The 24,932-nt window shown below is 53.1% G+C and overlaps 1 protein-coding gene across 1 annotated transcript in view; it reads right to left on the reverse strand.

Annotated features, from left to right (window-relative positions):
• The window catches only part of TSNARE1 (t-SNARE domain containing 1), a 79,794-nt gene that overhangs the window by 27,481 nt on the left and 27,381 nt on the right, over nucleotides 1-24,932 (reverse strand). Inside the window, exons 2-9 of the mRNA XM_060115741.1 lie at nucleotides 24,656-24,781; nucleotides 18,194-18,343; nucleotides 16,615-17,112; nucleotides 12,226-12,303; nucleotides 11,431-11,500; nucleotides 6,657-6,747; nucleotides 3,752-3,826; nucleotides 3,253-3,312 (exon numbers count right to left, since the gene is read on the reverse strand). Coding sequence (XP_059971724.1) covers nucleotides 3,253-3,312; nucleotides 3,752-3,826; nucleotides 6,657-6,747; nucleotides 11,431-11,500; nucleotides 12,226-12,303; nucleotides 16,615-17,112; nucleotides 18,194-18,343; nucleotides 24,656-24,743 — 1,110 coding nt within the window. The 5' untranslated portion in view covers nucleotides 24,744-24,781. The remainder of the gene's footprint in view (nucleotides 1-3,252; nucleotides 3,313-3,751; nucleotides 3,827-6,656; nucleotides 6,748-11,430; nucleotides 11,501-12,225; nucleotides 12,304-16,614; nucleotides 17,113-18,193; nucleotides 18,344-24,655; nucleotides 24,782-24,932) is intronic.

Consider the following 24,932-nt stretch of genomic DNA (forward strand, 5'->3'; position numbering starts at 1 on the left):
CTTCCGTGTCTATTGAGATGATCAAATAGATTTTCTTTCTTACTGAATTAACGTGGTAAATTATTCTGATTATTTCTGAATGTAAACCACCCTTGCATCCCTAGAATAAATCCCACTTTATAATGAGGTATTACCTTTACATATATTGCTAGACTTAGCTTATTAACATTTTGGTTAGGATTTTTGCTTCGATGCTCATGAGACAGCACGTTATTTTCCATTTACTAGCCTCATAAAGCAAGGTGGGATGTACACCCCCTTTTTATATTCTATATAGGAGTTTGTGTAAACTGGTATTACTTATTCCTCAAATATTTGGGAGAATTCATCAGTAAAGCCACCTAGTCTGAAGTTTTATTGCTAGGATTTTTTTTTTTTTTTTTTTTTTTTTTTTTTTTTTGCGGTATTTGGGCCTCTCACTGCTGTGGCCTCTCCCGTTGCGGAGCACAGGCTCCAGACGCGCAGGCTCAGCGGCCATGGCTCACAGGCCCAGCCGCTCCGCGGCATGTGGGATCTTCCCGGACCGGGGCACGAACCCACGTCCCCTGCATCGGCAGGCGGACTCTCAACCACTGCGCCACCAGGGAAGCCCTAGGATGTTTGTTGATTATGGATTTCATTTCTTTAATAAATACTGGACTTTCCAGATTTTTTACACATCCTGGGAGGTTACATTTTTCTTTAAAAATTTGTATTTCATATAAGTTGTCAAATTTATCGGCATGAAGTTGCTAATGGTATCTTATTACTTATTTTTTTAGTTTTTAGAAGCTATAATGATACAGCCATTTTCATTACTGATACTAGTAATTTGTATTTTCTCTCTGTATCCTGATTAATCTTGTAGGATTTAACAATTTTATTAATCATTCTAAAGAACCAATCTTTGGCTTTGTTGAATTTGTCTATTGTACATCTATTTTATTTTTCATTGGTTTCTGCTTTTTCCAATATATTTTCTTTGGATTTAAGTTTTTGTTGTTTTTCTAGCCATTTGAGATTGAGAATTAGATCACTAATTTCCACACATGCTTCTTTTCTAATATATGTATTTAAAGTTATGAACTTCCCTCTAAGCACTGCTTTAGTTGCAACCCATAAGCTTTGATTTGTTGCATTTTCATTTTTGTTCAGTTCAAGATTATTTCTAATTTCTACTAGGGCTTCTTCTTTGATCCATGGGTTATTTCAAATTATATTATTTACATTCTCAACCCCTGGTGTTGAGAATTTTGTTACCAGATTCTAGTTTAATTGCACTCTGGTTAGAGAACGTATTCAGTATCATGTCAGTCATTTAGAATCTGCTGAGACTTGCTTTACCATCCAGCATATGCATTATGTGTATATTCTCTTAGTGTCATAAATATCAGTTAGGTCAGTGTATTAATTAGTATTATTGCTTCAGTATTTTATATCTTTACTGAATTTTTTCAATTTATTTTATTAGTCATTTAGAGTGGTGTGTCATAATTCCCAATTATGATCGTGGATTTACTAGCTTTCCTTTTACTACTATCAGTTTTGCTTTATATTTCTATTTTTGAGGATATATTGTTAGGTACATATAAATTTAAAATTATGTCTTCCATTTGAATTAACTTTTTATCCTTACAAAATATACCTCTGTATGCCCACTAAGAATTCTTCATGTGAAGTCTACTTATTCTGATATTAATATGGCTAGACCAGCTTTCTTTAGCTTTTGGTTGCACAATATATCTTTTTTTCCGTATTTTTACTTTCAACATTTTTCTGGATTTATATTTAAGGTTTGACTCTTCTAAGCACTACACAGTTTTTTTCTTTTAACCAAGTCTGACCATCTGTGCCTTTTAATTGGAAGGGTTAGTCCATTTTAGCTTAGCATAAGTGGTATAAATCAAGCATCTTACAATTTATTTCCTATTTTTCCTGTTTTGTGTTGATTTCGGGGTTTTTTTGCTTTTAAATTAATCATTTGTTTTATTATTTCATAGGTACCTCTCTATTAATTTATGTTACAGTGTCTATTCTTGTATTGTCCTTTTAGTATTACCTACAATGCAATATGCATCCTTGGATTATTACAGCCTACCTTACGTTGGTATTTTTGTCTCTTCTCTGATGACGCAAGGACATTACAATACCTTAACACCATTACCTCCTTTATGTCCTCTGTGCTGTTGTTGTACAAGTACTTTTATTTGCCCCATATCTTAAACCTCACAAGTCATTATTATTATTACTCAACAGTCAACATGAATTTAGGTGTATCCACATTTTATTGTTTTCAGTGCCCATAATTCCTTCCTCCATTACTATGCTTCCATCTGGGATTGTCTTCCTTTTTCTACTTTTAGAGAGTTTTGTTGATGAATTCTCTCAGTTTTTGTTTCTCTAAATATGTTTTCATTTCACCTTTACTTCTGAAAAGTATTTTCACCAGATGTAGAATTCCAGGTTGGTAGTTATTTTCTTTCAACTGTCCTCTGGTTTCCACTGTTTCTTTTAAGAAGTCAAGTGTAAGTGTCATTGCTTTTAAAAAAATAATGTGATTTTTTTCTTGGGCATCTAAGATTTTTTTTCTGGCTTTAATCTGCTTTTAAGATTTTATTTTTGTCTTTGGTTTTCAAGTTTTTATTATGTTGTGACTAAGCGTAGTTTTAAGAAACAGGATAACTTTATCCTATTCATCATAGAGCTTCTTCAATCTGTGGCTTGAAGTATTTGGACAGTTTTGGAAAATTCTCAACCATTGCCTCTTCAAATATTGTTTCTGTCCATTCTCTCTCCCCCCTGTTCATCTAGGACTCCAATTACACTCTTTACTGGATTTTCTATCATTCCTACTCACAGGATCGTTGGTCTAATACAAGTTGGTCCTGTACAGTAGATGGAACTGTCAGCAACCACTTCCCTGTATCAAACCCATGCCAGAGACCTGAGGGTAAAATGTCAATTTCTTTTTCTGTTTTAAGGATATTTAATTCATTATTTAATTTTATTTATTTTATCTACATTTTTATTGAAGTATAGTTGATTTGCAATATTGTGTTAACTTCTGCTGTACAGCAAAGTGATTCAGTTATACATGTATACATTATTTTTTATATTCTTTTCCATTATGGTTTCTCATATGATATTGACTATAGTTCTCTGTGCTATACGGTAGGACCTTGGTCCTCCCTGCCCTTCCCTGGAGCCCCAATGGCACTGGATTCTATGCTGTCCTCTAACGCCCACTGACCAGGGAAAAGACTCAGCACCCACCTGCTGCTTTCCAACCCTCTGTGCTGTGGGAAGCAGTGCTCTGGACTTTTCTGCAATTTTCTGTTGGATAAAGTACAAGAAAAGGGAGACAGGAAGAACAGAAAAGGTGGGGAAAAGAGAAGAAACAGTCAGATAAACACAAAGTACTGGACGATGACCGACAGCAAAGCACACCTTCAGCTGCCCCAGGACTCTGGAAAACTGGGAGCTTGGCTGGGCTTGTGGGATGATCTGCTAGATGGCTTCCTTCCACACACTCGGGCGGGTGTGGAAGGATGGGTGATACCTGCTCTCCCACCTCCCAGGGAGCTGTCATGAGGACCCTCTTGGGCAGCACTCCAGAGGTAAACATCCCTCACTTGCACGCATGCTGTGGTCCCACCAGCCAGATCCTGGCAATTATCCAACGTCTGCAAGGTGGCCCTTCCTCTGCTTTGGGGGATGGGACAGTACCAGGCCGACCCAGAGTGGGTGTTCAGGGGACCTGCAGGGGCCTCACCTTTTGCACCACTCCATAGCTCTGGATGGCGTCTGAAAGCTGAGTTTTCAGACGGTCCAGCTGAAGACGCTCCTGCTGCAAAGAGGGGGGAAGGGGGGGCTTCAACAGGCTGCCGAGGCCTCATCTTGCCCCCACGGCCCCTCCATCGCTGGACGCTTCGGTTCACTATGCTCCTGTGCCCCTCTCGTCTCTCCTGGCGGCACCCGCACCACAGCGTCCCTGTCCATCCACCCCCAGCCTCACGGCCGTCACCACCTCCTCTGCCATTAGAACTGGGTTCATCCCCATCTTCATCACCCGGGGCCGTCATCTCCATCACCTCAAACACCAGCAAGGGCTCCACGGGCTCAGCCAGCATCACCGTGAACACCATCTCCACCCAAACCACAGGCATCGTCAACACTGACCTCGGGGCCAGCTGCTCTAACGTGATATGCCTGTCCGGTCCCCAAAACAAACTACTTGGGTGAGAGGTGTTACGATCCCCACCTAACAGCTCAGGAGATCTTGGGCACAAGTTCTAAGTGGCCTGTTCAAGGTCAAACGGGTGGTGAGGCTGCATCTCATCCCCAGCATCAGAACTGCAGTCGGTAAACCATCCATCCTGCCCCCAGCACCTCAGCACTCACACACGGCCTCTGTCCTCCTGCTGGAATGGGACCTCATCTCTTGTTCGTCTCTGCACCCCAGTGCCAAGGATGATGCCCGGCACAGAGCCAGCACTCGAGGCATACTGACAAACGAGGGAACGGGCAAGCAAGCCCTGGACCCTGGACCCTGGCACCGCCAGGCCATCAGGAGCCACAGCCCCACCTCTCTCACCACACAGCACTAGCACCAATGGAGCCACGCCAGTCCCAGTGTCCTTGGACCAGGACGCGGACACAGGCTCCTGGTCCCCTCCTGCCCCCAGCACCTCCTGTCAGCTCCCAGGAGGGCCCTGGACACTCCCCCAGACCCTGCGTCTCAAGTCCCAGAAACCAGCCCTCACTGCCGCCATGCACCCCACGCACCCCACGCAAGCCCATGGGTGAGAAGGAGCCGCGGGGCACCAGCAGGCCAGGCACGTTTCAGGAGACCAGCTCTCCAACACCTGCCCTTCGAGGGCACTTGGCAGTGTCTGGGTCTCACAGTTCCATGTGGCTGCAGCTCTGTGGAGTCTGTTTCAGTGTCCAGGTAAGGCTCTTATAATTGGCACCATATGTATGCCCCAGGACAGATCTAAGAGCCCAAGGGGCTATTTAGTGATTTTGAGCAAAACATCTCCAGCTCTGCAGCCCACGTGATCCACCACCAGCTCCAGGTGACGGGCTCAGCCTTTCTTCCCTGCGAGAGCAGTGACCCACGCCGCCCGCCTGGACAAGACGTCCTCCCGCAGGACCTCATTTGTGTTCTCCTGGCATCTGGCAGAGTAGGTGTGCAATAAATGTCTGTTGGTTCTCAGATGGATGGATGGGTGGGTAGATGGCTGGGTAAGTCAGTGGACGGGCAGGTAAATGGATGGAGGGACAGATGGACAGACAGGGGGGCTGGTGGGTGGGTGGATGGAAAGAAGGAGGGATGCATTAGGCTAAAAGTGAGCCCTCTGAACTCCCAAGGGGGTCAACTCTGCTTTCCAGCCCTCGTGACATACACAGAGCTGGGGACACGCGTCACAAGGCCACATGTGAACAGGCCCATGAACACTAAGGCCTCAGAACCGCTGCAGACGCTGCCCTGTGCTGCGTGAACCCTGGGCAAAGGCCAGGACCAGGCACCTGCCTCTGGTCCCGACGACCAGGCTGTGACTGTTACATCACATGCAGAGCAGTGCCCACCACTCCCGGCAAAGCTCTGAGTACTTCCTCCACCTGAGACCTCGGGTGCACCCTGCCCGCGCCACGCGGGGGCACCTGACCCGATCCTAGGACGTTTTTTTAAGTGTATTTTTTTTTAATCAAAGTGTAACTCAAGTTTTCGAGCTGGGTCTACTTTGTTTTATTAGGTAAAATCCATCTATGTTGAGTGTACAGTTCACCTTAAGTGTAAGCGTCAGTTGTACAACCATCACCAGCACCTGGTTCTAGAACATTTCCATCGCCCCCAAAGCCCTCTATGTCCTCCTGAGAGCAGTCCCCAGCCCAGGCTACCACGTCTGCTTTCTGTCTCCAAAGGGACCTCGGGGCACCTCGGACGAACAGAACACACACTCCTCTCACCCCGCGGGAGCTCTGTGCTTGCCCAGGCTGAGCAGCGTCAGTGGGCCATGCCTGCCCACTGCTGGATGGCGCCCGCGGGGCTCGCCACAGAGCCTGAGTCTTCCTCACCAGAGGCAGGGCCTCTCTGCGAGGGGCCACACTTCAGCGTTCAGGATTTGGAGGTGGGTCTCTGCTGCTGTAGCTGCTGGCAGCCCTGGGCCACATGTAAACGAATGGGCAACAAACAGGCTTCACTGAAGAAAACAGGCCCCTGCTCTGTAACCCGCGAGGGCTTAACAACGCTGCCTGCTCTGGGCTCCCCCAACCTCTGGGGGAGCAGGTAGGGTGTGGATAACAGACAGCCGGCCAGGGCTGGAGGGTGCGTGAGAGGCCGGTGGGGAGGGGCGGCGGGGACATGGGGGCTGTGAAGGGGCCGTGGCCTGGGATGCGGTGGCCGTGACCACGCTGAGGAGGCCGACGGTGAGTGCAGCGGCAGGAAGGGCACACGTAGAGCTGGCAGGTGGGTGACGGGCACGTGGAGCATGGCAGGGGGATGGGGCACTCCTGCCCAGGAGGCCGGGAGCCCACGGCACCTGCACCGCTGCCCGGCCCGCGGCCCAGTGAACAGAGGAACGCGCGACCTCTGCCCCGAGCAGCCGCGTGGTCAGCATCTGTCTCCCCACCCCGCGCCCCGGGCCCCATCCCCCTCCGGCCCCCAGGGAACATACCCGGGAGCAGCCCCGCAGGAGCTCAGCCATCTGCTTCAGGGCACTGGTGCTGGCTGCAATCGCGTGGTTGGTCTGCTGCTGCACCGTGTGCCTGGAGTGGGTGTGGAGGGGAGAGAAGACCGGGGGGCGGGCAGCAGAAAGGGGGGATGATACAGAGGGCAGCACGGCAGGTGGGGGGCTCGCGGAGGCACAGGCAAGTGCACAGGAAAGGGGGAGTCGTGCGGAGGAAAAGGGGACAGACGGGAGGAGGGGCCCAAAGACAGGCCCGGGGAGGGATGGACACGGGAGGGGGGAAATGACATGACACGGTGCACTCAGGTCAGCGTCACCAGGCCCCTCACCTCCCGCCCCCATGGACCCCATACTCAAGCCACGGGCTCGGCAGCTGCACCCCCGGGACCCCAGCCATGAGCCCTCCCTGTGGAAAGGCCGCTGGGGGTCAGCACTGGTCGGGGCCCAGGAAGCATGGTGGCCACACAGGTGGCCCTGGGGCCACCGCTGAGGAAAGTCCGGCCCTCTCCCAGGCCTCTGGGGGCCACGGTGAGACTCCCACCTCCAGACCCAGGATCATGGGGAGGCCGTGCCCAGGGCCTCTCCCAGCCCTTCGGTTTATGATTCTGAGTATGACCTTGAAGGTGCTGAAAAGACCAGCCCCTCACCACCTAGGGCTGACCACTGCCCCTGTGGATGGAGTGACACGGGGCAGACCCTGTCCTCAGGCCTCCTGCGTGCTCACAGGCCCAAGTGAGGGAAGGGCCCTGGCCTGGCTGTGGGGCGCAGACACCAGAGACCCTCCCCACCTTCAAGCTGCAGTGCAGATGCCCCTCTTTGCCCCCTGTGGGACCCCCACGTGGCAGCAGCGGGCGTGGGCACCAGGCCACCCCTGGCTGGACATGGGAAGCTCTGGACAGGCCACCGATGGAGCCGGGTGCCGTCTGCCGAGGTGGATGCCCCGGGAGGCACGGGCAGGCCCCAGGCCCCAACGCTGGCCCCTGGGTCACACGGAGCTGCGGCATGCAGAAAGGGGGACGGGGGTGGCATAGGAAGGAGACCCTGCACCAGCCTAAGGGGGCACGGGCTGAGGACGCGGTGTGGGGACCCTTTCCTCCCAGGTCGCCCGGAGGCCACAGGAAACAGCAGGGACACACACCGTGTTTCCCCTCGGGATTTGGTCACGTGGCCGCTGGTGCCACAGAGCCCTCCCTCCTCGTCACATCTCCCACCAGATAAGGAAATATTATGAATCCCAAATGCCAATACATTTGACAGCTAAGATGAAAAAGAAAAATTCCTTGAAAGACAAGAATTATCAAAGCTGACTCAGGAAGAAACAGAAAACCTAAACAGCTCTACACCTACTGAAGGAATTAAATTTGTTCTCGAAAACATTCCTACAAATACAGACGACTTCACCATCAAATATTTAAAGAAGAAGTAATATCAATACTATAGAAGTCTTCCAGAAAACAGACAAGAAGGGACACTTACATTTTACGCGGCCAGCATTACCCTGATACCAAAACCTAAACAAAGAATCTAAAAGCAAAGAGCAGCAAAAGTCACATAACAGAGTAGCAAAAATCCTGAACAAAATATTAGAAACTTGAGTCCATCCACATACAAAAAGGATAACATCGTCCAAGGAATGCAAGGTTGGTCTGACATCCAAAATCAATTAATGTGATCCTCATACTAACAGAACAAATTTAAAAGGGAGAAAATCATCTCAATAAACTACGCAGAAAAAGCATCCGACAAAATTCAACAAGAACTCATGACAAAAGCTCTAAGTAAACTAGAAGAGAGAAGGGAACGTGATCAACTTGATGAAGAGAGACTGTAAAGTCAAAGCAGCATCCTGTCACTGCCAGGAGAGGCGGGTGGCTCCCCCTGAACGGGCACCAGCAGAGGCATACACTTCCAGGACCGCCTACCTCCATGTGGAACTTTATAGGTTTATGACATTCTAACTATAAAAGCACACGGTTACAACACTGTAATGGGACAAAAGAGGTAAGCAGCACAGAGATTTAAAACAAAGAAGTGGAAGAGTCTCTGTCACAGACGACAGGTTCATTTATGTAGAAAAATCCTAGGGAATATGGAATCTAACGAGTGCACAGGGCACAGGCAATAAACAGAATCAGCTGTATTTCCATGCACCGGTACCAAAAATGGGAAATGAAATTTAAGAAACAATACCTCATACAATAGTATAAAAATATAGGGATTTCCCTGGTGGCAGAGTGGTTAAGAATTCACCTGTCAATACAGGGGACACGGGTTCGATCCCTGGTCTGGGAAGATCCCACATGACACGGAGCAACTAAGCCCATTAGCTACAACTGCTGAGCCTGTGCTCTGGAGACCGAGAGACATAACTACTGAGCCCGAGTGCCACAACTACTGAAGCCCATGCACCTAGAGCCCAGGCTCCACAACAAGAGAAGCCACCGCAATGAGAAGCCTGCACACCACAATGAAGAGTAGCCCCCACTCACCACAACTAGAGAAAGCCCGCACACAGCAATGAAGACCCAACACGGCCAAAAATAAATAAATAAATTAATTAATTTAAAAATATATACATACGAAATCATTACTATAAATTTAACAAAATACATGCAAGACCAGTGCACTAAAACCTACAAGGAACTGCTGGAAAAAACAAAACATGTAAATGAGACAAAAGCCAACCACGTTCATGGCCAGGAAGACTCAGGATCCCTGAGGCGTCAGTTCTCTTTAAATGGGTCTGCAGAATCACTGTGACTCCATATGAAATTAGAGCAAGCTTCAAAAAACAGAAAAGGACAAGCTGACTCCGAAATTTATGTTGAAATACAACCAATCAGAAGTAGAGAAAACAATTTCAGAAAAGATGAGCAGAGCTGGAGGACGTCCAGCAGGGAGGTGAGGCCGTGCCCGAGGCTCCTGGAAGGACCGTCCATTCATTCAGCTACTCTTGCCGGGGGGTCCCAGCAGTGCTCTGGGCTCACACCAATGAGCCTCACCTTCACCCCCCGGCCAGCTCGGCCGGTCTGGGAGCCCGTGCTGGGGGGCGGGACCGAGCCACTCACGGTGGCTGACAGAAATGACAAAGCCCACACCTGTCTCAGGCAAGATGAGAAAAACAGGCTCATCCTTGTGAGGTTCTCGTGAAGCTGTATTTATTCAATTTGAAAGACTGTCCTCTGTCCTGAGGTCAGGTCCCGCCTACTTCAGGAATACTGAAATATCTTTTTTTTTAATATGATGGCAATAGTGGATGGTAGCGTACTTTTTTTTTTAAATGTCCTTACTTGGCAAAATACAAAAGCTGGCGACTGTCAATGTGGAGAAAATATAGACTTGACAACTCTGTGCTGGTCTCAAGTCATTTAAAAATGCTAACGGTCCAGGAGGTGCACAAATTCCCCCCACATATGGGGCCATGGAAGGCTCTGGAAGGCCAGGACACACAGGCTAGGGAGCCTGGTCAGCCCCACCTGGAGGAGGGGCAAGAGGGCTGGGGTTCCTGGGGGGCGGAGGGGGGCAGGAAGGCACTCAGTGAGCTGTGGACCTGGAAGCTGAGGCTGTAGGGGCGGGTGGGGAGCAGCTGGGGCCCAGGGAAGGGCCCGCTCCCCTCTCCAGACCCGCATCGGTGATGGCATCCTCCAGCCCCCAGACCAGGCAGCCCAGGAAACGCGCTCAAGGGTCAGGGCTCTGAGAAGGCCACTCGTCTGACCCTGGAGACCGCACTCCTGGAGCCCAACCCGGAAACGGGCAGCAGAACAGAGACAGACTGCACGTTCCTGATGCTGAAGCCGGACCAGCCCGAGAGCGGCCCCGCATCTCAGCTGAACGACCACACAGAGCCGCCAGCGCCGCCAGCGCCCTCTGTGCCTCTGACGGGCATGTCTTCAGGGTGCGACGGGGCGTGCGCAGCCCCCGCCCTAAGTGTGACGAGCAGGATCCAGAACAGCAGTCACTGAAACGCGACTCCACCAAACGCCTGTGGGCCTGAGAAGAGGCTGGCAGGAGGCCACCCAAGTCCCCAAGAGCACGCACTGCTTTCACCATCAGGAAACAATACACGCTACGTTTAAAAAGAAACGTAAAGAATAACTGAAAGCAGAATCGCACACAAAATCTGCCGAGGGCCCTGTGGCCTTGCTCTGCATCCCGAGACTTGGCAGGGGTGGTCCCAGACTGATTGGATGGACGGAGAGAAGGAAGGACGGGTGGGTGGACGGACGGATGAGTGGGTGGCTGGGTTCTGGCCTGTCCACTGAGAGAGGTGCAGCTTGAGCCACACATCCAGCCTCTCCCAGGGCCTCAGAATCTTCCTCCATAAAGGGGAATAGCCTCACCTGCCCTCCTCCTTCCCAGGGTACTTGCGGGATGCAAGGAGCCGAGGGCAGGGCTGAGCCCCGCCACCAGAAAGCCCTACCGTGCTGCCATAACAGCTAATTCCAAAGCATCAAGAATCATCAGGGCAGAGAACGCTAAACCCACCGATGACTGGCCCAGACCTCGGAGGTGCAGCCAGAGCTCTGGTGTGTGGCAGACACGTGGGGACAGTCAGTGAAGCAAAAAGTGTGCAAGAGATGCATGCCCCGCCACCTGAGTGCACACCTGTGCACAGGTGTGTCTACATGGGTGTCACACATCTGTGCTGGGGGTGGCCCCACGTGAGCCCAGCCAGCTGTCGGGCTGGTGTGTGGATGGGCCGGCATGCGAGTGGGTGCAGGGCACGCCCGAGTACAGCCACACGCACCACACGCACACTCACAGGCTGTCCCGCAGCTCCTGCGTGCCACTTGGCGTCCCCAGGGACCGGAGGCTCTGCTCCAAGAAGGTCACTGCCAAGGGAAGAGGCAGGAGTCAGGGGTGGCCGGGCTCCACCACGCGGTCCCCACCCTCCAGGATGCGCCCCCAGCCTGCCTCTGCACAGGAACGAGGGTGCCGAGGCCTCACAGCAGGGCCCCAGGGCAGCCCTCTCCCCAGCTGTCCAGAGACAGGGGCCCAGGCCCGAGTGGGGCTCAGGGGCCCTGGGGAGCTGCCCCAGTGGGCCTCGCCCTGGCTCTGGGGAGGGAAGGGCTTCTCTCCCACCATGGTCAGCGCTCTCTGATCTGGGAGAGCTCAGAGTTCAGGGCAAACATAAGCTCCCACCCACGAGGGTACAGGGAGCCCAGGCCGCCCCATGTCCATGCCCCCGTGTCCTGAGGGAGTGGAGGACAAGCCCTGTCCTCGTGGGCTGTGGCTCTCGCCCTGACCCCTAGCCTCGGTGACCAGTGAGGGGGCGGCCCTGCCAGTCTGAGGGAGGCTCTGACATGCTCCTCCCCAGGCGGCCCGTCCAGGTGTGCGACGGGGGAGGGAGGAACGGGGCCGAGAGGGCACCTGCCGAGGACACAGCCCAGCCTGAGACCACAGCACTGGGCTCACGCCCTGCCCCCACCCCCGCTGTCCTGCGTCGGCCGGGCCTGGGCCACAGGGCACCCTAGTGCGGGAGGCCACCACCCCGACCCTCCCGCAGCACACCCCGCGGCCCGGATCAGGGCAGGGCAAGGCCAGGGCACCGACTCACCGTTGGAATTGATTCGGAAGACGCTGGCCGACGTCTCCTGGAACAGTTCCTGGAGGTCACTCAGGTCCATCTGGGTGGCTGCGGGGAGACAGGAGGGGGAGGTCACATCTTCACCGCGCGGCCTGAAGGTGCATCCCAGGGCCACCATGCTTGGGCAGAGGCACCCCCTCCCAGCGTGCCCCCTCGGGGTCCAGCAGAGCCTCAGAGATGGAACAGGAGCCACAATGCTCAGTGGGGGACGAAGAGAAAGGCAAAGAGGGCAGCTCCTCGGGCCAAGCCCCCCACTGCTGGGCACACCCCAGGGCAACGGCAGCCTCAGAAGCTGTGGGAGCCAAAAAACCCCGGAATGACATCTTTAAGCACTGAAAGAAAGGGGAAAAAAAATCAGTCAACCAGAACTCTATACCCAGTGGAGATATATTTCAAAACTAGAGGTGAAATAAAGATTGATTCTGAGACAGAAAAAAGCTGAGAGAAGCTCTTTCAGCCAGAGAAGCAGGACAGGAAATGTTAAAAGCAGCTCATGGGGTCAAAGGACGCTTGGATCGGCCGGAGGAGCTGAAGATTGCAGCGGGCAAGCGTGCAGGCAAACGAAGACGTCTTGTCTCGCTCCTGATCTAGTTAAGAGACAGTGATCATCGAAGCAAAACGAGTACCAGCTGCGTTAGACATGATGTATGTGAGGGGTGGAGGGGCGCAGACGGGAGTCCTGTAAGGAGCTCACATGCCAGGTGGAGGCAAGGCTGTCCCGTGAGGGAAGGCCATGGACGCTGAAGACGCTTGTTACACACTCCAAGCAAAACCGCTCAAAACCAGGTACACCCATAAGCCCACAGTGGAGGTAACACAGGACACTACACTACACTCGGTCACTCCAAAGAAAGGAAGGCATGGGCTTCCCTGGTGGCACAGTAGTTGAGAGTCCGCCTGCCAATGCAGGGGACGCGGGTTCGTGCCCCAGTCCGGGAAGATCCCAGATGCCACGAAGCGGCTGGGCCCGTGAGCCATGGCCGCTGAGCCTGCGCGTCCGGAGCCTGTGCTGCACAACGGGAGAGGCCACAACAGTGAGAGGCCCGTGTACTGCAAAAAAAAAAAAAAAAAAAAGGAAGGAAGGCAGAGAGAAGAGGACAAGGGATCACAGGGAAACAAAGAAAGCAACTATCGAAATGGCAGACTTACCCCAAACACAGACGTTTTGACACGAGAGAGAACCCATCTAAAGCAGGGTCATGCATCACGGCCCACGCATGACCAGTAAAGACCACGCTGGAGTGTGGATTCAGAACATCTTTGTCGTCACTGGAAGTTCAGGGTGAACTGCTGCTACCACTCAATGCACAGCAGAGATGTCAGATGGGACAAAAGCAAACTCGACGGCAGACTGAACACAAGAAACCCAGCTCACGTGTAAAATCAGATACAGCTTATAAATTAAAGGACTGGAAAATGCATCCACGTAACAGTAATCATGAGACAGCTGGAGTGGCCACAACTGACATCAGACAGAGTAGCATTCAGGACAATGGGTCCAACCAGAGACCAAAAGGACGTGGTTACAATGATATCGGGGACGAGTGATAAAGACAAATGACCCTAAATATGCACCTCGTATCACTGTGTGAAAACACACGAAGCAGAAACTGGCAAAACTGAGACTCGCCAACACCCCAGTCTCAGGAGTTCCCAGTACGAGCAGAAGATCAGCTGTCTGTCAGTGCCCTCCAGCAACTTGACCGGAATGACATCACAGGATGCGCCACCCAGCAGCAGCCGAACGCACGTCCTTGTCAGACACACAAGGAGCTCACAGAGGATGGCGATACCTCAGGCCATGAAGCAAGTCTCTATTGTTGATAATAGTTGAAATTACGCACAGTATATTCTCTGACCACAACAGAACTAGGAACCAATAACAGAAAGAGATCTGGAAATAGACAATTATTTGAAAAACAACACACTTCCAAATAACCATTAGTAAAGGGAAAAAAATCACAAAGGAAATTAGAAAATATTTTAAACTGAATGAAAACATAATACACAAATGTGTGTAAGTAAAGCAATGTGCTGAGGATAATTTATAGCAATAAATACTTACATTAGAAAAGGAGAAAAGTCCCAAGTCAATGATCTTAACAGAAACAAATCAACCCCAAAGTAGAAAGGAAATTAATAGAGGCCAGCAGAAATCAGTTAAATCCACGTGGGTAAATAGAGAAAATTGATGAAATAAAAATCTGGCTCTTTGAAACTATCAATAAAATTGATAGACTTGCAGCCAGACTAGTTGAGAACAAAATAGAAAAGAAACAAATTAGCAACATCAGGAAGGAAGGAGGAGCTCTCACTACAGGTCCTACAGGCATTCAGATGACACGAGGGGAATTTTAGGAACAACTTGTGCCAGCAACTCTGACAACTTAGACAGAACAGGCAAGTCCCTTGAAAGACACAAAACAACGAAGCTCACTCAAGAAGAACCGCAGCAAGGATGGCACAGACTGTTAAAGAAACTGTGGGTGACAATCTTCCCACAGAGAAAAAAATGCCATCTCAGATGGTGGCCACATATTTAAGGGAAGAATAATTCCAATTCTACAGAAACCCCCTCGGAAAACAGGAGGAAATGATTCCCCACTCATTTCAATACTGGCCTCATAGTTTCCATCATCAGACAGTGTGGGCTGCATAAGGAGAGACACAGATTGAAAGAAACATGAAAACAGAGGTGCCCAGGTCATTCCATGTTCAACCAACAGTGCGATAACTGGATACCTACGGAACCTCGACCCCAAATCCACCACACTCAAAAATTAACTCGGCGTGCACCATAGGTTCAATACAGGTGTCTGGCAGGTCCCTTGCCTTGTCTCCAGAATCAAGATTGAGCAGATGCACGCGACAGGCCAGCAGCCCAGGAAGAGATGGACGTGGGTGTGAGCAGACACTGCACCAAAGAAGAAGGACGAACAGACAGACAACACAGGACAAGCCCCTGGTGCAGAGACCGGGCTGAAACTGCAGCAAGGCTCCTCTCCCGCCAGCTCTGAGTGGCCAAAACCAGCATGACTGCCAGCAAGGACGGCAAGCAGAGGGCTTCTCACAGCCGCCCTGGGGCCTGAAAACGTACAACTGCTGTGGACGATAGTTCGGCAGTTTCTTACGAAGTTAAACTTACACTCACACTGGACTAGCAATTTGACTCTCAGGTATTTATCCAAACCCGCCAAGAAAGCAAGGATGCGTTTCCACACAGATGTTCGCACGCCCTTTTACTGTGCCAAAAGCCGGCGACGAGGAGCCCGCCCACCACATGGACAGGACACAAACCGTGGAGCAGCCCCTCCTGAGCAACAGAAGGACAAGCTACTGACACACCCAACACCCACGGCCAGTCCTCGAACATATTAGGACAGCGGAGGAAGCCGGAGCCAAGGGAGAGCAGCCCGCAGACCTCACACAGGCTGGGAGCGAGAGCGGAGCTGGGCCGGCATCTGGAGGCGAGCAGGGGCCACCCACTGCAGCCCCGGCTCTAGGCCAGCCCAGCCCCAGGGCAGCGCGGAGATGTGACACTCGTGCAGCAGGGACCTGCGCAGCGGGGACCCAGCGCGGGTACTGGGCGCCCTCACCCTCCTCCGGCTCCACAGCTGCTGCCACGATGGCCTCACACAGCAGTTCTGCGGCCCGCGTGCCGCCCAGACGGCACCTATTATTACCGCCCCAGCACTCTCTGGGCTGCCAAACAGCAGGCCTGCGCTGACCTCGCCCTCCCTGACCCGCTGTGCCCGACTGGAGCCTTTGTGGAGAAGTCAGGCCCCGCAGACCGATGCTCCCCTGGAAAGCCCGGGAAGGGCTCTGCCTGGGAGGCCCGAGGTAACCGGGGTAACAGGGTCTCAGGTCCCCACCTGCCCATCCTGAAGCTGCAGGGCCAGCCCAGCCCGAGCCAAGGCCTCGTCTGGACGCTGAACCAGAAACAGAGAGAGAAAAGCCAGCGCGTCTGGGACGGAGCAGGGTAAGCGCTGCCCTGGAGACCCCGTGTTTCAGCTTCGCGTGTGACACTGCCAGGAGAAGAGGTCTTTCTCATTGTAGGTCACAGCCCAAAGGCTGGAACCAGGTGCCCTTGAGAAGAGAGCTGCATCTTGTCTGTGCCCGGCCCTGCTCTGCGACGGGTGAGGGAAGGGACGAGCACCACCGAGGAGGAAGCCAAGCCCCCCGAATGCCTGGGGTTTCGACGCCATCACGTGCTCGACGGCCGGCTGGGCGAGCACGTGAGTGAAGGAGAAGAGGATGAAGGACAGGAAGGATCCAGAGGCCGTGCAGGGAGGAGTGGGGGGGACGGCGGCCTTCGGTGGCCACGAGCTTCCTGCCGGGCGAGCTGGGCGGTGAACTCACCTCTGGGCAGCTCGGGGCTGAGGCCCTCCGAGGGCAGGGCCTGGCAGGAGAAGGTCTTGGCCACGACCTGCTCCACGGGCGTGAGGGCCAGGGCCTGGGGCTTGGCGGGGCCGGAGCCGAGGGCCGCTCCACACAGGTCGCCCAGCTTGCGCCGCACGACGGCACGCAGGTCCCGCCACTTGTGCTTGAGGTCCACGATGTCGCGGCGGCAGTAGCCCAGCGCGTTCACGGCCTGCAGGATGCGGCTCCACACGCGGTACCTCCGGGTGGGCTCGGCCCTCAGCAGCCCGGTGCCAAACAGCAGCTGGTGGTGCTTGCTGACCTTGGCCACTAGCACCTCCGTCTCCTGCGGACAGAAGTTGGGCTTCCTCTTCTTGGCCCGGGAGGCCCTGGGCCCCGCCACCCGGCCATGGGCCCTTGCAGCCAAGTCCTTCCTCGGGCCAGCAGGCGGCGAGGTGCGCTCCGGTGTCCCGCTGCCGTCCATGGCGACCCCTGGCCCTGGAAAGGCACCAAAAGGCGGGTGTTTAAGGCCCCGGCCAGTGGGGTGGCAGATATGGTGGAGGTTCCCGGGGCGCCTCTTCACATTCAGAACACTGTTGCCGGCTCCCGCCCACCGGCCCCTCCCTGCTGGGTTGTCCAGAGGCCTGGGTCCAAGTCCTGGCCCTGCGGCTGCCTGGCTGGGCGCCATGCGGCAATGGACCTCACTGCCGGGCATCTAGATGATGCCCATCTACCTCCAAAAAGGGCCACCCCGGCCCTACCCGCCTCCAGAGGCTGATGTCAGGGGCAGAGGAGTGAGAAGGCTGGGACAGCTGTCTCCTGTCCCCAGGGAGAAGGCCCTCTGGGGCCAGGGCCAGCCTGGGGACGGCACTCACCACTGACACGCCAGACACCCTGGCCAAGAACCCACCCCTTGGGGCGCCACTGACCCCTGCCTTCCTGCCCAGCTGCACGAGTCCTGCCCTCAGCTTCCCCTCCCACGCAGCGTCCTCCTAAAGCACACACCGAGGACCCGACACTCCCCTACCAGACCCCTCTGCAAGGAGGATGCAGGCTCTGGGGCCAAGAGACCAAGGGGTCACGGGAGCCGGTCCAGCCCCTCACTCTGTCCTGTAGGGTCGGCCTCGTCCCTGAAGCCCACAGGGCCCTGACAGCCTGGCAACATCCCTCCTGCCACTGGTCCAGCCCCACCACGCCATCAGCTGGCCCTGGGAAGGGACATGCTGGTGGGGGTGAGGGTGGAGATGGGCCAGACCCCGTTTTTTTGTTTGTTTTTTTAAAATATTTATTTATTTATTTGGTTGCACCAGGTCCTAGTTGCAGCACGTGGGCTCCTTAGTTGCAGCATGCGAATTCTCAGTTGCCGCATGCATGTGGGATCTAGCTCCCTGACCAGGGATCGAACCCAGGCCCCCTGCATTGGGAGCAAGGAGTCTTATCCACGGCACCACCAGGGAAGTGCCCACAGCCTGAGCCCCTGGAAGTCCATGCCCCGCCCACTGACCCTGCCTCCTCAGTGCTCATCATCTCTGGGTGGCCTTCCCTGGGACCCCCAGACCCAGCATCCCAGCGGAAGTACCTCGCTTCCTGGCCCTCGGGCCTCTGGGCGTACCGGCCGGCCCCAGATCACCTTCCCCGTTCTTGCCCACACAGGGGTCCTGCAGGCTGCTCTCTGGCGACGGGCAGGGGAAATGACGGATTCCGTACTCAGTCCAACATTTAGTGCACTCTACAGACAGCAAGGGACAGTCTCGGTTATGCCCCGCCTGCCTGCAGAGTGGCTCAGGGCGCCGCTGGTAGAACAAGGCTCTCACGCAGCACAGCAGGTGCACCAGGCCCTCCAAGCATCCGTGTTGAGAGCTCCACTCACTCAGACCCACCTCCTCCAGGAAGCCCTCCCTGACTGCCACACCCTCCAGAATGCCCCGTTTGCTGAAAGAGAGCAATCAGTTCAGAACTTTAGATTTTCCAAATCTTTCTCCACACCCAGGTTCTTCTGAAAGGTAATTCCAAACCAGTACGAAACTCCATAGAGCAGAGCCTCAGGTGTGGCCCACAGACCAGGCCAGGCCTTTGACAGGTGTTATCTGCGTGCAACAAACAATGCGGCAAAAACGGAGAATAAGGCCTTGGGAACGTCTGTGGCAATGTGAAATCACCGCAACACCAGCACAGGACCACACTGCTGTATTTCATGAAAACACTGTTCGTGGTGTATTGGAAGTGAAAATAAAAACAAATGAGTTCCCCTGACACTCGGCTGCCGAGCTAAGGAGCAACTGTGGGGTTTCCTCTTCGATAATTTTCATTCATTCAGAATCACTTCCTGGACAGGTTTGCCAAAATTCCTGAGCCCTAAGATGCACGTTGTGAAGACACTCAGACACCTCTGTGAGCAAGCTGCCTTCTGTCCACGGCACCTTGGGGCCCACGGAGGCGGTGGTGCCGGGCAGAGGCTACACACCAGAGCCCATGAGGGTGCGTGGGCCCTGCTCCGCCTGGCTCTACGAGGAGGGCACTTTCCAGAAGCCTGCTCCAGGACAGACATCTGAGCATGTCGTCTGGCAAGGTCCTGGGGACTGGCGGTCCCGGCCCGTCTCAGCGCTGAGCTCCTACAGCGGCAGCTCCTTCACAGAAAAGGCCTCCACGTCGGGTGTGTCTGCGGGTCTGAGGGTCCAGGACAGGGCCCATCTCGCATGAGGTCAGGGCCTGACCTCCCCTCTTCCCCAGGGGCTTCCTGGGGAGCCTCCAGGCAGGGCCTCCTCAGGCACCCACCCAGGCTCCCCTGCAGGCAGACACTCCCCAGGCCCAGGAACCCCGGCCCCAGCGACGGCTACCCGGACAGCACTGTGTAGGGTGGAGATGCAGCCGCCCAGGTCCCGGGCGATGGGGTCACCCTTCTGTTTCATGTGAAGCAGGGAGACCACAGGCCCGGCTGGCAGCCCAGGTGCCACCCGATGCCCGCGCCTCGCTGGCATCAGTCACCAGGAGTCCAGACCCTGCCCACCTCCCCCTGGTTGCTCCACAAGGTTCCCAGACACCCATGGAGGGGCCAGTCTGATCTGCCCTCCGGAATCACGCGAACCTTGAACTTTTTGGGGGGGGGGGACTGGGACAATTTACATGTAAATGCCGACAATTATAAAGAAAACAATAAAGATCATTTGCAACCACACATCCCTAGGTAAACACCGTCCACACTCGGGGCTGAGGTCTCAGGCAACTAGAAGACCGTGGACGGGGCTTTGCCTGTTTCATTCACCATGTCCGTCGGTCATCCCACCGGGCCGTGGATGGGTCATCGGCACTCCAACAACTGACCCCCACAGCAGCCTCACATCCCGCCCCGGACCACGGCTCTCTCCACTGTCTCCCCAGGCTGAGGGGTGACAGCATTTCTGAACCCTGTCTCCTACCCCCACGTGGCAAACACCTCTGCCAGTATCTCTGATTATTCCCTAACAGAGAAGAGGTGTGGCTGGGCCGAGAGAGGGAAGGCAGCAGGGTCTGGAGGCAGGGAGCCATGTGCCCTCCCCTCCGGGGAGCCCGTCCCCCGGCAGCCTGGCCACGGGAGAATGGCCAAGTTCACTTCCACCTCTCCAGGTACCGGTGAGGCTGAGTGCCTTCTCACGTGCTGTGAGCCATCCCAACCTCTTCACAGATCTGGCCTATCTGTATGAAGATTTGGCGGCGGGGGTGGGGGTGGGGGGAGTTCCTTCTATTTATGTGAATTCTTTATGTGTTAGTCATGTCCCACTTGGTTTTTTGCTGCATTTGTGATGGGATTTTACGATAAGAGCCCACTCTGAGCTCTTCATAGTTAACTTTAGGGTCCCTGAGTAACCCGTAACACACGGTGCTTGGCACAGAGCAGGTACTGGTGATGGCAGCTGCTCCCACACCTGGGGTCTCCACGGGGCCCCACCATCCTGGCTGGGAAGCCCAGCCCTGCCTCCCTGGGAGCCTTCCTGGTCACCCCCAGAATCACATCAGCATCCCAGAAGCAGCCCTGGTCTCAACAGCTGTCAACAAATCAGGAAGATGCAGATCCTTTTCTGACAGAAATGCAATTAACTTAGAAATCATTTTTAAAAGACAATTAGAAAGAAATACGTATGTTTAGAAATGACGAGCTACAATTCTAAATAAATCCTGGGTCAAAGAAGAAATCATAATAGACATAAAATATTTACAACTAAACACTAACAAAAAAAAATACTATATATTTTTAAATGTGTGAGATTCGACTAAAACAGTGATTATTTGGACATTTATAATCTTAAATACTTTTTTTTTTTTTTTTTTGCAGTACTCGGGCCTCTCACTGTTGTGGCCTCTCCCGTTGTGGAGCACAGGCTCCGGATGCGCAGGCTCAGCGGCCATGGCTCACGGGCCCAGCCGCTCCGCAGCATATGGGATCCTCCCGGACCGGGGCACGAACCCATATCCCCTGCATCGGCAGGCAGACTCTCAACCACTGCGCCACCAGGGAGGCCCCTTAAATACTTTTATTAGAAAAGAATAAAAACTAAATTTGAATGAGGTAAACATCCAGCGTAGGAGTCAGAAAAATAAAACAGCATCAATTCAAAGAAAGGAGAAGGAAAATAGTAAAAACAGAAATCCATCAAATTTTAAAACTAGCACATAATAGAAATCAAGAAAGTCAGGTCAGCTCTTTGGAGAGGCTTATAACACTGCCAAGGGTCTGTCAATATTGTTTACAAAAGAAGAAAATGGGAAGGTACAAATAAACAACATCAGGAATGAAAAAGAGAATGTGATCCAGGTACCACGGACGTCATCAAAACAACAGGAACAGAGCTTCACCGTGTTCACTTGCACAGTCTCCACCACGACAGGAGGGATGCCTAACCTGGTCCATTTTCAGGTGGTGGGGGCACAGCTGGAACGCGGCAGAGCAGGGGGTCAGAACCTGAGCACCCACCCTCAGAGCCATGCCCTTGACCAAACAACAATGCTGCCCGGGTCCCACTGGACAGTGACATGCTACCACGCACGATGTTATTTCAATCAATTTGAACATTTAGACGAAGCAGACACACGTCCAGAAAAACACAACAAACTGACCCAAGAAGAAAGAGAGAGCCTGGACAGCCTTCACAGATGGAGAGAGTAATGGGCAGTCCAAAGCAGTCCACAGAGAAAACTCCAGGCCCGGGTGGCAGTTTTACAGCAAAATCCCAGACGCCTGTGAGGAACACAGAGTCCTCTTCGTCCCAAAACTCACACAGAACATAAACACCATTTCTACTCAACCCTGAACTAGAGCATCGGGCTGGCTCCGGACGGCAGGAAAAATAAGTAAAAGATAAAAGCATTGAAATAGAAGAGGAAAATACTGTTTTTATTCATAAATGACACTGTCTATACAGAAAACCCAAGATTCTACAAATTATTACAATTAATAAAAAGACTTTAGCAAAATGGCAGGACAAAGTCAGTGGGCAAAAGTTAATTGCACTCCACAGGGAAAACCTGACTTCTTCAAGAAATAAAATTCAGGAGGAAAAAAGAAAAACTAAAAGATAGAGGAGAATCTAGAGATTTGGAAAGACTTAAAAGGTGCATCATCGACTACAACGCGTGGATCTCATAAGGACCCCGTGGAAACGCATGTTTCTGTGGTGCTCCGGAACCCACCGGTGGGCAGGAAGCCACGGCTGCAACTGTACGACACTTGGTCACGGAAAGGAGACACACCCTGAAATACTCACACAGGAGATGTGCTGACATCTGGGGCTTCCTTCTAAATGCCCTGGGCAGGGGGGTCATGAGGGCACAGGTGAGGCTGGACCAGCCACGGGGGATGCCCCTCACCCCGAAACCCAGTGGACGGGTGCTGGGTTCATGACATCACTGCGTCTACTGTTCTGTTTGAAATATCTCACATTTAGAAAGTTAAAAAATAGGATGTAAAAATTAAATAAAACCCTTGGACTTCCCTTCTTAAAACAACCAGTCGTGTGTGCATGCACCAGCAACAAAGACTTGGAATGTGTAATTTATACCATTTATAATGGTACCAATTATAAAAGCAGCAAAAAACATGCTCTCATTTTGTTAAGTTTAATGAAAGATATGTAAGATCTTTATGGAGAAAATTATAAACCTTTATTGAAAGACGTTAAAGACCCAATAAACAGAAAGACCTACACGTTCATGGGTTGGAAGCCTGGTGATGACAGAGATTCCGATTCTCACACGTTAACACAGCAGATACAGAGCAATCCCAGTCCAAGTTTGACACGGAGATTCTATACTCTATTCAGCAACAAAAGGCCAAAATACCCAAAACATTTGTAAGGAAAAACAAGTAGAGCAACTTGCCCTAAAAAATATCAAAGTTACAACAACTGTATGAAAATTAGGGTAGAACTTTGCACAGGAATAGAAAACTTGACCAGGAGAACCTGTAATGGAAACAGTACTCAGCACAGAGCTGGCACTGTAGGTCTGTAGAAAGGGATGGAATTTTCAGTCAAGGGCCCAGGGGCCATCTGTTATACGGAGAAAAGTGGTACTGCACTCCACCCCCCCTCTCCACCTCTCACCGTAAACAAAAATCAATTCCAGGTGACTGCAAGACTTAAATATGAAAAACAAATTATATAAGCTTTAGAGGAAGTAAAGGCAAAATCATTATCACCTTATCATAGAATTTATTAAACAGAAAATGCACACCATGACAGGGGTGATTGATAAACTCAGCTACGTCGTGATTAAGAACCTGCTTTCCTCAGCAGCACCATAATGAAAAGCCAGCACAGTGGACAAAGGTTTCACCTCCAGAAACCTTGTACATCGACAAGAACAAGACAAACTCAAAGGAAAAATACACGAAAAGAGTTACCCGGAGAGCCCCAAATGCCCAGTGATCACACGAAAACCTGATCAATCCCATGAGTTACCAGAGAAATGTGAATTACAACCAGAAGACACCATTCCACGCCCACAGAAGGGCAAATAGTCAAGGCCGCCACCGCCTGGTGCTGAAGGGACGGGAAGTGGGGGCAGGTCAGCACAACCACCGGCCACCGAGCTGGCCACCCCGGGCCACCCCCTCGCTTGGGCCATCCCGACAGTGCCAGCGTCCAAGGGTCCTCAGCACCACCACGCAACAGGGCCCAAAACAGGTGCCCTAACAGCCCCTCGCCCATGGACCAGGTACGCCTGCCATGGCCACACACATGACCCAGCGCCACAGAGCAGGGAGATGGAAGGGCACCCACATGAACAGCAGTGACTCGGGGGCAAAACAGCAAAACCAGCAAACTGCAGAATGATTCAACCGTACAGAGTCCCAAAACACGCAGACTCGCAAGGTCTGTGTGAGACTCTAACATGTAGCAGCAAAACCACAAGCAAGAGCCAGGCAGCCGTAACCCACAGCCCAGGGGCGATGGGAAGGCACTGGGATCCAGGGCAGGCACCTGGGAGTCCGCGGCGCCAAGCCTTAAACCGTCACATTTAACAGTCCCCATGCACACTCACTCACACTCACTGAGTCGCACATCTGCCCGGCACCCCCAAGGACACGAAATCAGTCACGTAAGCCACACGTCCTGCCGAAAACCCCCTTCGCCCGGGGAAGGGAGCCGGCGAGTGAGCGGACTGCGCGGTCAGCCCGCGGAGTGAGGGCTCGGCACCCGAAACCTAGAAGCGGATCCCGTCCGGTGTAGCCCAGGACGGCGTCCGTCACCCCGCGGGCCTCGGTTCCCGCGCTGCGCACTGCACGCTAACACCTGCTCCCCAGTCACCCACTCAGCCATCTGCCAAGCACCCGCAGACCACCGCAGAATGACCACAGACACCCAGTCCACCCCACAGCAGAGCAGCCTCTCCCCCTCTGCTCTCTCCCAGTGCCGACTCAGCCCAACACCAACGGCGCCTTCCCAGCCCAGGGCCAGGGTCACCCCTGGTCCCGGGTCACAGGCAGCGCCGGCCAGGACAGAACCCACCTACAGCCACCAACACAGCACAGTGGAGACCCGCCCACGCTGCCAGCTGCTGTCCTTACCTAGGGGCTGATAGCCTTGTGTGGAGGGCCCCCCAAAAGGGCCGCGGCTCCCCAGGCCGCCGCTGCCAGCGATGGATCCGTAGGACATCTTCTCACAGAAGGCAGGGCCGCTGCCTTCCTGCAGAGCTGGAAGAAACCAAACCCGGGCAGGGAGGGAGGAAAGAGGGTTTAGCGCTGGGATTCAGGATGCACTCGGGCCCCGCCCACCCCGCCTAGGAGTGAGTCCGCTGCACCCTCACCTTGCAAGTCAACAAATAATGTCTAAATGTTGAAAAAA

This window comes from Mesoplodon densirostris, chromosome 13 (genome assembly GCF_025265405.1).
Source record: "Mesoplodon densirostris isolate mMesDen1 chromosome 13, mMesDen1 primary haplotype, whole genome shotgun sequence".
Taxonomy (NCBI): domain Eukaryota; kingdom Metazoa; phylum Chordata; class Mammalia; order Artiodactyla; family Ziphiidae; genus Mesoplodon; species Mesoplodon densirostris.